At 34.6% G+C, this 14,408-nt stretch overlaps 1 protein-coding gene across 1 annotated transcript; it reads right to left on the bottom strand.

Annotated features, from left to right (window-relative positions):
• Window positions 1-1,903: 1,903 nt before the first annotated feature.
• On the bottom strand, window positions 1,904-3,902 carry LOC147942317 (uncharacterized). Its single transcript, XM_087452872.1, has 3 exons — window positions 3,503-3,902; window positions 2,537-3,421; window positions 1,904-2,439 (listed from the first exon to the last, which is right to left on the bottom strand). Exons 1-3 carry the CDS (start codon window positions 3,851-3,853, stop codon window positions 2,179-2,181), a joined length of 1,497 nt encoding a protein of 498 aa, XP_087308998.1. The 5' UTR covers window positions 3,854-3,902; the 3' UTR covers window positions 1,904-2,178.
• Between the last annotated feature and the right edge of the window lie 10,506 nt (window positions 3,903-14,408).

The following is a 14,408-nucleotide window of genomic DNA, read 5'->3' as shown; positions in this document are numbered from 1 at the left end:
GAATTGAGTAAAAAAATGTTATTGATATATTATTATATCAAATAAAGGACTATGGAAATGGTTATCGTAACAAAATTAATAAATATATTCAAACGCAGTTGTAACGTTAAGGAACAAATTTAAAATAATAGTATTCAAAACAGTTAATATTTGTTTAAACTCATTTTCATGGGTAATACATACAAACACACTTATATAAAATATAATATGGGTAATAAGTAGCATAAATATTGTGACTAAGATATAAAATCTATTAGAGTTTATGAATTATAATCTAAAACTAAAATTTTTTATATTAAAAATTTATCAAATGGATAAAAAGAAAAACAAATAACAACATTGATATACAAAATAGGCATTTGAAACAACATTTACAAGTGAGAATGTGTTACGTGCCTAAGACCTTCTTCATCTAACTCTTTATAATGAATAACCATATTTAACATGTTCACTTCTATATATGCTCCAAAATTTCGACTCAACTTATTTATTTCAAAACCTAAAAATGCCACATATAGGAAAACGTTAAATATTACAAAATTTAGAAACTTATGTGAGAGGTAGAATAAGATGTTTAATGAAGACTTTCTCTAGCTATTTATACATGAATTTGTAGTAGTATGAGAGGTTTTTCAGTTTTTTTTAGGTCAAACATTATATGAGTTATGATTACATTTCAAAGAATAAATATACCATAGGTTTTGTCTGTGTTTTTTTTTTTTTGTAAAACACAAATTGTATTGCAATTAATACATTAAAGTGTATTCATATGATGAAAGATTTGTTTTTAATTTTTTTTTCAAACATCATGGGAGTTACATTTTCAAGAATTAATATGCAATAAATTGTGTTAATGATTACTATTAAAGAAAAATTAAATATTATATTGTTTTAATATAAAATAAATTGATTTAATATTTTGGGACAAAAACTGTGAAACAAATATTATACTTTTTATCAACAAATAATTATTATAATATTATAATATTTTTATAGCTTGAAATTAGTAAAGAATTTAATAACTATCACATTATATTTTTACAAAATTATGATATTAATATTTAAATCTTTAATTATCAGAAATTTATTTTGTCTAAATTTATAATATTATTATTTAATTCTTTCTTATTTGCAAAATTATAATGTTATGGTAATCTTATCTAAAATATTGAAAATGATACCTATGAAAAATTATAATGTTATGTTAATTATAGAAAATATTGATAAATGATATCTATATATAATTACTAAAAGGATATTGCATAAATGTCAATATATTTTTTAGTAGAGAAATTTCATTTATATTTAGTGAATATGAAAATAATGTATGTACCTTTGAGAAAAATAAATTAAAAGAATTTAATAATTCAAAAGTGAGGACACGTGTTGAAAATATATGCTGCCAAATGTCATCGTGTTATGGAAAGTTAGGAGAAAATCTTCTCATATTATATAAGATAAAAAATTATGAAGCAAAAATACTTTTAAAGAAAACTTTAAAAAATCAAAGGAGACATCTCAAATATAATTCTAAAATAAAGTTTTTTTTTTTTATGCATTCCATATTCATGCTTTTAAGGTTCAAATCATCTCATTATTCTTATTATTTTAAGTCTAAATTTATTAAATTAATCTGACTAAAATAGTAAAACCTTAGAATTGAATACGTGAACAATAAACACAAAAAAAATATTTTGAAAAATTCGTTTGATTCACGTTAGCGGACCTTGTAGTACCTTGGACATTAAATCTGATGGGGCTTCTCTAGCTTGCCACAAAATGAAGAGATGAGATGAGGAGCAATTGCAGCGCTAATGAACTGCTCAGACCAAGCCTTAGTGATTATTAATGCCCATTCATGAAGCAAAAGATATATTTTCTCTATATCATTTGGAAAGGAGAAAGAGAAGTATCAAAACTTTATTAATGTGAACTCACTCACTGAGACTCACTTGAGACTTGAGAGTGATTGTTACAATCTATATTTGTCCTTACAGAGAAATATTCCTTGCAGAGGACGATCAGCAGATCTATGCCTATACTGATCTTGATTTTATTTACAAAAAAAAAAAAAAAATGAAAATCTAAATTTATTGTATAGCTAGTAATTATAAGATAAGGTTATTTTTGTTTTTGATGATTTGTTGAGAATGAATGTAGATAGGCCTTTTTTTGAGTTTAGTTTGCCACCATCTTGCCGGTGGAAGATGTTGAAGACGAGGACGTTGTCTCGGTCTGGGTTGCAGTCTCAACGAATTGGGTAGTGACTTGTTCCCACTTGGTGATTGTCTGCTTAATCTGCATCTGTTGTGCTGGTGTGCATGTCAAAGACCCTTCTTTCTTGCCTTTGTTCTGACTCACAATTTGACTGTGGATTGTTTCTAACTCTTGGAGAGTCTTCATCACTTCTCCCTGGTAAGTTTCCATAGACTGTTTAACCTGTCAACATAGTACACGAGAAAGAAAAAACATTACGATCGAAAATGGAGTTTGCAATTGTGAATCACAAGATAAGGGCAATGTCTTGTTCCCGCACCTCAGCTGATTTGCTTTCAACTCTTGACCGAATAAACGCCATGGCACCAGATACTTTACCAGCAGCAGATTTAATCCTAGTAAACAAATCTTTTCCTTCTTTGACGGGAGCAATCATTGTACCCTTGAGTTGCTCGAAGAAGGCTTTGTATTCTTCCTTCTGCGGGCACTTCTTTTCGAGGTTCATTATGAATGATGAGACTTGTTTGGAAGTCTCAGCCTCGACTTGTTCCACATTTACGGTGCCGCTCTGACTAGTTTCGGTATTTTCACTAGCGGAGCTCTCACCGTTAGCTTTAGTATCCGTAGAGGAAGTTTCTTTTCCACTTGCAGCGGATGAACTTTCTCCGTTAATTTTAGTATCCTTAGTGGAAGTTTCTTTTCCACTAGTAGCAGAAGATTTCTCATCGGTATTTTTAGTATCCTTAGAGTCAGTTTCTTTTCCACTTGCAGCTGAAGATTTTTCATCAGTAGTTTTATTAGCCTTAGAGTCAGTTTCTTTTCCACTTGAACCAGATGGGCTGCTGGATGGGCTTCCACTAGGACTGCCGGAGTTAGATTTTGATTCTTGAGTGTCTTCGGAAGAGCCTTTACCTTCAGAGCCAGAGCTTTTGCTTTTGTCGCTTGAATCTCCTTTCTCAGTTGTTGAAGTTTCACTCGAAGAAGAATCTTTTGTGCTCGTTATCATTGTGTTTGTTATGCGAGCAATAATCGTTTCCCATCTTAAGATCCCTTCTTTGATTTCTTTTTGTTGTTCTGCTGATAGCTTCATTGATTCTTCGCTCTCCTCCTTTTTGCGGCTGCCCAAAATCTTAGTCGCAACAAATCTCATATACTTGAATGTATTAATGACTTCCATTTTCTCTTCTTGAATTTCCTCTTTTATCTGGTATATATTTGCATAATGAAGTAAAATTAGATGGTTCATTAGCCATAAATATAATCTTCACCTTGACGAAAAACTTACCTTTCCAATCGCAAAAGATGATATGGCCTGAACGAGGCCCCCGGCTTTGGCCTTCAAATCGCGGTCGTAATCTACTTGGTCTTTTCTTTTTATTGGGCAAACATACTTGGCGTATGCCCTAAGTTTCTCAAAGAAGACCTTAAATTTACTTGTCTTGGGACATTCCTTCTCTAAGTCTGATACGAAGACCATCACTACTTTAACGGTGTAAGGTTCCACATCCTTCAGCGTCTTCGGATCTTCAATCTGAGGCAAGCTTGGCTTAAGCTTCAGGTGTGCTGAAACGACGTCCAGAAGAGCCACCGATGCTAAAAGGATAGTGAAGCATAAAAATAGTTGAACTCTTGCCATTATTCTAAATCTTATGAGAAACAAAAGAAGGTTGTGTAAAAAATGAATGAATTTAAACGGGATTCTTTGTTTGCTTTTATATTTATGTTTCTCGTTCTATGTTTAGAATCATTGATCCATTGACCATTGAAAAATTTGTGGATTAATATTGCCAAAGTAATAGTAAGAGTCTCACGCCCTTCCGTTTCACAAAATCATTTATGGTCATGTTTTACGATACTATACGTCCTACATGCATTGGCTATTTTTAGGAAAATTTAAAATGATTTTTTAAAATTTCACAACAATAACTCATAGCTATGTTAAAATATCATTTACATATCAAAATTTTAATAAAATTCTTCCTCATATAATTGATTAAACTATTACAATATAAAAAGCAATTAGATATTCTTTTATTACAATAATGCTTTGACAAAGCTGTTTTATGAATTAGCTGCATATTATAATAGTGTAAAAATTAAAAGTGAAAAATAACTGAAATTTTACTAACCAATATAATATTTATATCACTTTATGAGAATTTAGTGTTTATTTTTGTTATTATAAGAGTTATCATTAGATTATTGAGTTGTCTGGTTTGCTTGCTTTTGTGTATTGTTTGTGTATTTCTTTTTACTTTTGTGTATAGCCCAGTAGATGGGAGCATCATCTCACTGAGTATTTGTGATAATACTCACGCATCTCAATTGTTGTTTATGGTGCAGGTAAAGGCAAAGTGTAATCGTGGAATCAAGGCAATGAGAGGAGGATGTTCTAGAGGCTCGTTGATGTGTTATATGGCTACTGTTAGGTTGCTAGAGTTGGATCCTTAGAATGTTGCCTAGGATTGTTGGTTCCTTGGTTTATGTTATTTTTTTAGAATTATTGGTTTTGTCTTGGAATATTGATATTGATTATTTAAGTATTTGTTGGATAATTTGATGGTTTAATGTTGGTTAATTCCGCTTTTTTATTTGAATTCTATAAAGTTTTTAAGTAGTATGAGATCACAAGAAATTATTGTATTAAAAAGAAAAAACTGGGTCGGATCGTTTCAGTTATGGTATCAGAGCCCTTAAGGTTCTAGATACGGGTTCACTGTATTTTTTGTTGTTGATGTTTGAATTTGTATGTCTTTGATTGATTATGTGAGTTAGTCGATTGTGTGTGGCATGGGGTCCTACAACATTCTCTTAGAGTTTTCAGTGAGATTCTACGGTATGTGTTGGGAGGGACCAGAGGGGTTAGCCGATGAGAGTGTCGGGAGTGCTGGAATCCAGGTTCTAAATTTAGTGCGGGAGTGCTGGGACTAGAGGGGTTAGAACGGTACCACTCCCGGTAACCGTTCCAACAGCTGTGTCAACAAGCCCGCCAGGTCAACACCTCCTCCAGGGGCTCCACCCGCTGGGATTCCCAAACCCGGAACCCTAGCATCACCGGTCACTCTGGCACCAACACCGCACACACCGACTCCCTCAGCGCCTACGGTCCTATCGGTACCTCCACCGGCCACACTCATGAACCCTTCTTGGAAGCCCTGCGACTCGTCAACACCCTCAGCTGTCACACTCTGATCGTTGGGCCTCTGCTCATACCACGACTACGTCTCCGTCCACAACCAGCAACATCACCCTCTCTAACAATTTGCACTACAAGAGCAGAAGGCTAAGCACAAAAACAAACCACAAACACAACACACATCTTATCGTGGTATCTCATTGAAAGCTCGAAGAGGATGATACTAGGACTCCATTCCACAAAAAATTGACTAAATACTCATAATCAATTCTATCACACAACATCATGCATCCAGCAATAGGAATATAATCAACCAAATAAATTCCTAAACCGCTCTAAAGCATTTGCTTAACCATCCTAGAACCATTAGGGCTCTGATACCAAACTGAAACAACCCGACCTTTTTTTTTATATATATCATAATTAAGCACCCATAATATTCAATTGACCATCAAACCACAAACCATCATTAAACCAAAAACAATCAATATGCACAACGGAAACATACCAACAACATGAACATTCCTAACCATTCTAACCAACAACCTAGCATGCTACTAAACCATGTTCCAATATTAATAAATATAATCAAGGCCAACATCACATAACCAATACCCTAGCTCATTCTCCTCCTCATCGCCATGATTCCACGCACATATCTGCACACCACAAACAACAATTGAGATGCGTAACTATTATCACAAATACTTAGTGAGGCAATCCTCCCATCTACTGGGCTATACACAAAAGCAATTGAGAAACTCATGTTTAACAAACAACAACCAAATACAAACAAACCAGGAAATCAAACATCAGCCGACCGCTGAACAGGTTGGTGTCGACCGACACCCCTCTAGTGTCAACCGACACTGGCCCTTGGTGTCGACCAAACCTACGTGGTGTCGACCGACACAGACTTCGCAGACAAGATCTGCTTGAAGCCGAAAGTCGAAAAAGTGCTTCCCATCTCCTCCCAATCGTTTGAAACTCATCCAAAACCCTTGGAGACACATGGGAAACACAACCCAACAAAAAACATAAAGGAAAATACCATAAACAGCCGCAAATCAAGCAAACAAAGGATTCTCAGACTTAGATCAGTCATGGTCATGCACTAACCTCTTTTGCAGAAAGTTTCTGATGAATCCAACACCCTGGAAGGCTTCTCCTTCGTTCCTAGAAACAACACTCTCTTTCACAGCAACAGATCTCACCAAAACAGTCAAAAAAAAACCCAAAAACCTCTAAGCTCACAAGCTCTCTCTTTCTCCCTCTGTTCTTTTTGAGAAACGGCGACAAGCACACTAAAACCCTCGACTTGGGTCGCTTCTCCGCTTTAATACATTGTTTGGAGGTTCCACTTAAACCATACCAACCCAAATAAACAAAACAAATCAATCTTGTTGAACCAGAAATTGCTGGTGTCGATTGACACTACCCTTGGTGTCGAACGACACCCATCCCCAAAATACACAATTTGGTTCACGGATGTTACAAAGTGTGTGACCATGGCTGATCTAACTGATTAGATGTGTAATTTGTATGATTTTGGGTGTTGATTGCTTGTGTGCTTGTTTGTGATTGTTTGTTGTGGTGTTTGTGGCCATTCGAAGGCGGTTTTGGTATCATAGAGCAAAGAGGATTTGGAGGAGATCATGTTTGGTGATGTAAGGAGTGCATCGGTCGATGCTTCTTGGGATTTGATGGAGACGCGAGGTCGTGGTGGATGCAAGGAGTAAATCGGTCGATGCGGCTAGGGATTTGATGGTTTTGTCGATTGTTTGAATAATGTTGGTTATTTTTGTTGTTTGGTGGTTTACTGTTGGTTATTTCCACTGTTTGATTTGAATGATGTTAGTTTGTTAGTGAGCATGGGATAGCTAGAGATTTATTATATTAAAAAGAAAAAAATGGGTCGGGTCGTTTCATAAACTAATATCTACGGAGAAAAGTATGTTTTACTTTGGATTTAGGAGGATATAGCATGAAAAATAGTTTTTTTTTCTGGAAATTAAATCTAGCACTAGACCATTGCATAAGCTTTATCTTTTCTTGGTAATTAGCATGAGCTCTGTCTGATGCTTTGTGATAGTTTTGATAGGAAAACGATATCTCTCTATTTTACACTTTTTTAGGCATCTTTTTAGTCATGTTTTGCATTGTTTAGAGTCCATTCTTTGTGTTTTTAAGTCCTTAACCTTAGATATTTGCATTTAGGTATATTAGGGTGTTGCATTGCTGGATTGTTGCATTTTAGATGAAAAGATGTATTTTGGAGCCAAAAAGAGCAAAAAGAAGGATTCACAAGTTGCAGCTACCACAAGGAAGGATCTGGTGTAATTTATGGGATTTACATAAAGAGATTTGAAACATCAAGAAGGAAAATGGAAGCACCCGACCTTGCAAAAGAGCACTCGGTCGTGTTCATGAAGACCCTCAAAGATCGAATCGAATGAATATTTTTCATTGGGATTCAGCTTCTTAGTTCTTCATCAAAGTTATAGAAAATCGAGTTAGCTTTCAAATTGTGGTAATTTCAGGCCAATCGGAGATTCAGTTGAGTGAACGTACATACATCCATATCGAAGAATGGAACCACCCGATCGCCTATCTGATCATGCACCCAAAGTCACTACAAGAAAACATGACATTTACGACTACGATTAACGACTAAACACGTAGTCACCAAATTTCGTGACTACATACTGACTGCTTAACCACTAATTTACAACTATGCATTATTAGTCATAAGTTAGTCATTTTTTACCGACTGAACTGAGTAGTTGGTTTAGTAGTAGTTAATTAGCGATGATTTTACGACTGAAAAACAAGAAAGTAATATCGTCACCTAAGAGTAGTTAATTTGGCGACTACATGGGGACTACTGCGGCGAGTCGTTAATTTGCCGACTAACATATGACAACATCTGTTAGTCGGAAATTTGGCGACTACTAACTGACTAATGAGGCGAGTCGTAAACATGTCGGCTAAAAAGAAACACGTTTTATTCGTTTGTGGGGTTGGTAAGATTTGTTTGTTTGCGACTGTTAGTTTGAGTCACATCATAGTCGCTAAATAGTCAGTAAGTAGTCGCAAAAAAAACTCTATATATACCATACCTTCGATTCTTATTTCATTCACACCATAAGCAAGAGTATTAATAAGAACAAAATCGAGAGTGAGAAAAATAAAATCGAGAGTGAGGAAGAAAATCAAGAGAGAAAAAAAAACAAGAGTGAGAGTTCTTTAATAATGGCAGGAAGTTCTAATTATAATCATTTTCGGGAGTGGATGTATAAGAGGCTTGATGAAGTGACGGGAAATTTCACGGAAGATTTCAGCACCAGGGTAGAGGAGTTCATGGCTTTAGCAAATAGCCATCGTTTATCACAAAATAATGGTGGTAAGTTTCACTGCTTTTGTGATAAGTACAAAAACTGTAGGCGTCTTCCGGGGGGTACAATTTGGAATCAACTTTTTTGCTATGGGTTTATGCCAGATTATTATGTAAATATGGCTCAATGTTCTAAAGGTGAATCTGAGGGAAAACATTTCTGGAGAATATGTCAACAGTTCAGAGATGACTCTTTTGCAAACCGAAAATGATGATGCTGTATTGATGACTACAATTGAAGATATTGTACTTGACAATTTGGAAGAGGGAGTAAACCCAATAAATCTCGATTACGGCGTTGAAGGTGTGGAACATGAAGATGAATTCTTGTGTAATTTATCATCTTCGGATGATGAAGAACCAGATGACGAAGAATCCTCCTAATTATGTTTATGTCAAATTTGTGCAATAAATAATATGTAATATATACTGAATTGTGCTCTAAATAATATGTAATATATATTAAATATTATGTTTAAAAATAAAAAATTACATGGTTTTATATGTAATACATATTAAATGTTATGTTTAAAATATATAAAAACTAAATTATATGGTTTTAAAAGGATTAAATTAAGCCACTGATTAGCGACAAATAAGTGACTAAGTTCAAAAAAAAAAAAAAATTCTGGTTTTTAATCCCTATAGTCTTCAAATATTCATTAAATCTGGCTTTACATAGTCGCAACACAATCGTCAAATAGTCGCTACATTTAACGACTAAAATCACAACTATTCTCAAACTAATCTCCTTCACATCCCATTAATCGTTAAACTGTCATCAAATAGTCGTAAATGTTTACTGACTACTTTACGACTACACTTACACTACTACTGCTCACATTTTTATTAATCGTAACATCGTCACTAAACAGTCGTAAAACTTTACAACCACATTACGACTAATGTTACGACTACGTGGATTAGTCGTAAAGGAGTCGCTATTTACCGACTAATTTATGACTGAATTTCTTACCGACTAATGTTTTACGACAACAGTGATTAGTCGTAACATAGTTATAATATATGAATTAGCGACTACTAAGCGACTATAAGTGCAGTCGTAAATTGCCTGTTTTCTTGTAGTGAGTGGAGCTCGAGCCCCCTTTCTTGTAGACCTTTGGATACTTGATGACACGGCTAGGCCAAGCGATTTTTATATATAAACCTCCTTTTAACCCCATTTTTGACACAAAAGAGGCGAGAACTGTTTTTACACTTTTCTTTGAGTAAATTTTCCCGTTTTTGTTATTCTTTCAACTTGAATTCTGTTTACATTTTGATATTTCTTCTTTCAATTAAACATTTATCTCTTTTTCATCTTTATGATTATGCAATTTTAATTTACTTCTGGGTTTATGTTCTTTCCCATGAAATCTGAGTAGTGAATCAAAGTTTCTCTAGGGATGAGATATGCTAGTTTGTTTTTTAATCTGTTAGCATGTTTTAACTTGATTGATTTGATGAAAATTTCCTTTTGTATTGGTGTTCTTAGTGCTAGTTTCAGATCGAGAGGTTGAGGTTAGATCCTAGACATTTATGCACTGAGAGCTGTTCGATGAAATGCCTGAATCATCTAATGCTAGAGATTTACTCATTTAGCCTAATAGATTAGATGAGTAATGAGTTGACTGACAATAGTGAATTGGATTTTAATGCATGCTTGATTATATTTTTCCAACGAGAGTTGGGTAAGGGAGTAGTTAAGTCTGATTGTTTCTACCATGAGAGTGGATTAGCATGGATATTAGAAATTCATTGTCTAGGGAATATATTGCTTGAGGCCTGTAAAACATTCTAGGTTGATTAGGAATACTTATGAACTGATTATCCCATACTTAGGAGCTTTTGTATTTGATTGTTTAAACTTTTACCTCTAACTCAACCCCTTACCTGAATTGGTACTCGATCATCAGCTTCGTGTAGTGTCTCGAGTTGTTCATCATTTTGTTCTTATTTTCCTGTTACCTGATCACCTACTCGATCCGGTACTCGATTGCTTTCATCGTGTACCTCGGTCGAGTAGTTCTTTGCATTATTCTTTTCATTCTTGTTCATACTAGGTTGATGGTAAAAAAAAACTCTATTATTAATTGGTTTGAATTGCATTGTTCTGATCACATCTTATCTGCTAGAATAACAACCATTTGGATTGATAATCCTTTGTACTACAACTGCATAGGGAATTGATACTCTGGGTGAAAATCATGTTATTAGAAAATATATCGTTTTCCAAAAAATAAATTAAAGTACAAAAACATGAATATGTTACAAGAAGGGATCTCTCAATCTTTAAAACATTACAAGATAAATTGTTGTGTTTGGAATTCGTTTGTATTTTCCCCATTGTGTTACTTGACCGCCACCTTTCTTAATGAGGTCCATGTCTTCTCTAGGTCTATGGGCTCACTCTTATCCGACGGCCGATAGGCTACGTTCAAGAAGTTTTAAATACTTGTTTACCGATATAACAAATTACCATGTGATCTTTTCATGTGTTTTGTTTTTACTCTCATAGTTCCAACAATCACTTTATGGAATGTTAAATATCTTGAAACTACTCCAATATAAGCATGCTTAACTGTTAATTTTTCTTTCGATTGTTGACCGAAAAAATATATGCACTTTGATGACATAAATGGTAAAATTAATTATTTTAAACCTCTCTGCATGCACAACTATATATCATGAAATTGGGGTGTTACACTCTGTAATAAAGATTCACTAGATTTTTTTCTCTAGGCAGTAATAAATCTTATTATTGGACAACTCTTTTGGACCATTAGGTAGTCTCTAAAACAACATATTACTTTCTTTATTTTTTGACGTAGAATTCATTGCGAGAATAAAATTAAAGCAAGTGTAAATCGTTATCATGGACAGATACTCAATTAATTTAAAACCTGTAATTCAAACCATTTTTTTTAACCTTTTAAACACCACATTTTATTAAGCTAATGAGGCCAACCACTTTGGAATGTAGGAGCTTACATGGAAAGACTAAACCTCGTGCTTGAGCACTCTCTGTGAGATGGTCAATCATTAGAAATGTTAGGGACTAAAAAAAAATGAAGAGAAATTAACTTTTTGTTTTTGTGAACCATTGGGCCACAACAGGTCGGTCTATTAATCAAATCTCTATATTCGTAGGGAGTGTGATTAGATCCCTGGGTGTCATGATGCCTTGTGCATTAAATAGTCACTTCACGAGAAATTAGCTCTTATCCTAGTAAAACAGTCCAATTTTGTGGCTAGCACATGCCAATCATATATCTCACTAGGGATGCTCAAGCAATCAGTTTCAAAATGGAAGTAGTGACCCTCATTACGGGATAATTTTTATCTGAGGAAATTACTCGGGAAGGACTCGAGGAAAAGTGGATCGAGCAACAGGCCAATCAGTTGGTCACCAGACGTACATATAGGCATACGCGGTACGCGCAGGACAGCGTACGAGGACGGACGAGTTAGCGTCTGTACGGATAGTACCGTGACTATGACGGGTTGCGAAGGACGGGAAGAAACCCGTTAAATAATATTTAAATCAAGTGGATTTAAATATTAATTAAACATTAGTGGAACCTCCACTTAGTGTTTAATTAATTAAAAATGGAGTAGTGGAGAGATTAATTTATTTAATCGGTTCGGTGAAGTGGGAAGTAATATTCCTTATTCCTTCGCCACTTGTGAAGAAGCAAGGAGAGGATGACACCTCACTTCTTCGTTTCTGCCAAGTGTTGGCGAGAGAGAATGTGGAGCTGCCACATAACCCCCATGCGTGTGCTTCAAGTGCTCGCCCGCATTCTCTATATAAGACTCCATCTTTCTCATTTGGAGAAGAGAAAGAGAGTGAGTGCCCAAAGGCTGCTCGAGTGAGAGTAGAGAGAAAATAGAGAGATTTTCTTCTAAGTGTGATAAGAGAGAGTTGTTGTTTGCTAAGCCCGCAAGAGGAATCGTTGAAGCAAGCAAGAGATCAGGTTAGATAAGCTGAAGCTCTGCGAAAATCTGTGAGTTCAGGGAGCATATCTTCGATCTAGTTTGGTGTTGGGAGACCCAAACTAGAGTCAACTTGCATGTGCATATAGTTGCATTCTTCTTGATTTCTTGTTAGTTTTCTTGAAGTTTTGCATTGTGGTTGGTGAGTTCCATGGTAGATCATAAACGGTGATGTCGATCCGTTTCTTTGATCTATTGCATGTGAGGCCTCTCATTTTTCCTTGATGTTTATGTGATTTTATATCCATAAACTTAAGAAAATTACTCAGTTGTCAAACACAAGCAAGAAGCAGTTTTTTGTTGAACAACCTGAAATCAAGAAACCAAATGACATAAGCAGACAGACATATAGTCCCAGGATCACCAGCTGAAGTTTTTCTCTATAAATTTCACCATCAAACAACAACGTAAAGAAACAAAATTAAACACCAAACACAATCTTTTAGAAGGACCCCTATCTAGAACCTGGATTCCAGCACTCCCGACACTCTCACCGGCTAACCCCTCTGGTCCCTCCCAACACATACCGTAGAATCTCACTGAAAACTCTAAGAGAATGTTGTAGGACCCCATGCCACACACAATCGACTAACTCACATAATCAATCAAAGACATACAAATTCAAACATCAACAACAAAAAATACAGTGAACCCGTATCTAGAACCTTAAGGCTCTGATACCATAACTGAAACGATCCGACCCAGTTTTTTCTTTTTAATACAATAATTTCTTGTGATCTCATACTACTTAAAAACTTTATAGAATTCAAATAAAAAAGCGGAATTAACCAACATTAAACCATCAAATTATCCAACAAATACTTAAATAATCAATATCAATATTCCAAGACAAAACCAATAATTCTAAAAAAATAACATAAACCAAGGAACCAACAATCCTAGGCAACATTCTAAGGATCCAACTCTAGCAACCTAACAGTAGCCATATAACACATCAACGAGCCTCTAGAACATCCTCCTCTCATTGCCTTGATTCCACGATTACACTTTGCCTTTACCTGCACCATAAACAACAATTGAGATGCGTGAGTATTATCACAAATACTCAGTGAGATGATGCTCCCATCTACTGGGCTATACACAAAAGTAAAAAGAAATACACAAACAATACACAAAAGCAAGCAAACCAGACAACTCAATAATCTAATGATAACTCTTATAATAACAAAAATAAACACTAAATTCTCATAAAGTGATATAAATATTATATTGGTTAGTAAAATTTCAGTTATTTTTCACTTTTAATTTTTACACTATTATAATATGCAGCTAATTCATAAAACAGCTTTGTCAAAGCATTATTGTAATAAAAGAATATCTAATTGCTTTTTATATTGTAATAGTTTAATCAATTATATGAGGAAGAATTTTATTAAAATTTTGATATGTAAATGATATTTTAACATAGCTATGAGTTATTGTTGTGAAATTTTAAAAAATCATTTTAAATTTTCCTAAAAATAGCCAATGCATGTAGGACGTATAGTATCGTAAAACATGACCATAAATGATTTTGTGAAACGGAAGGGCGTGAGACTCTTACTATTACTTTGGCAATATTAATCCACAAATTTTTCAATGGTCAATGGATCAATGATTCTAAACATAGAACGAGAAACATAAATATAAAAGCAAACAAAGAAT

Source organism: Camelina sativa, chromosome 6 (assembly GCF_030686135.1).
Source record: "Camelina sativa cultivar CO46 ecotype springtype chromosome 6, ASM3068613v1".
In the NCBI taxonomy this organism is placed as follows: Eukaryota; Viridiplantae; Streptophyta; class Magnoliopsida; order Brassicales; family Brassicaceae; genus Camelina; species Camelina sativa.
Note: the sequence above shows the minus strand (reverse complement) of the source record. Positions and strands in the feature narration are given on the sequence as shown.

Excerpts from the sequence above, each read along its gene's own strand:
- LOC147942317 (XM_087452872.1), bottom strand. The coding sequence starts at position 3,853 with ATGGCAAGAGTTCAACTATTTTTATGCTTCACTATCCTTTTAGCATCG. Across the intron at positions 3,422-3,502 it reads CATCTTTTGCGATTGGAAAG|ATAAAAGAGGAAATTCAAGA; the intron begins GTAAGTTTTTCG and ends AATATATACCAG. Across the intron at positions 2,440-2,536 it reads TTGAAAGCAAATCAGCTGAG|GTTAAACAGTCTATGGAAAC; the intron begins GTGCGGGAACAA and ends CTATGTTGACAG.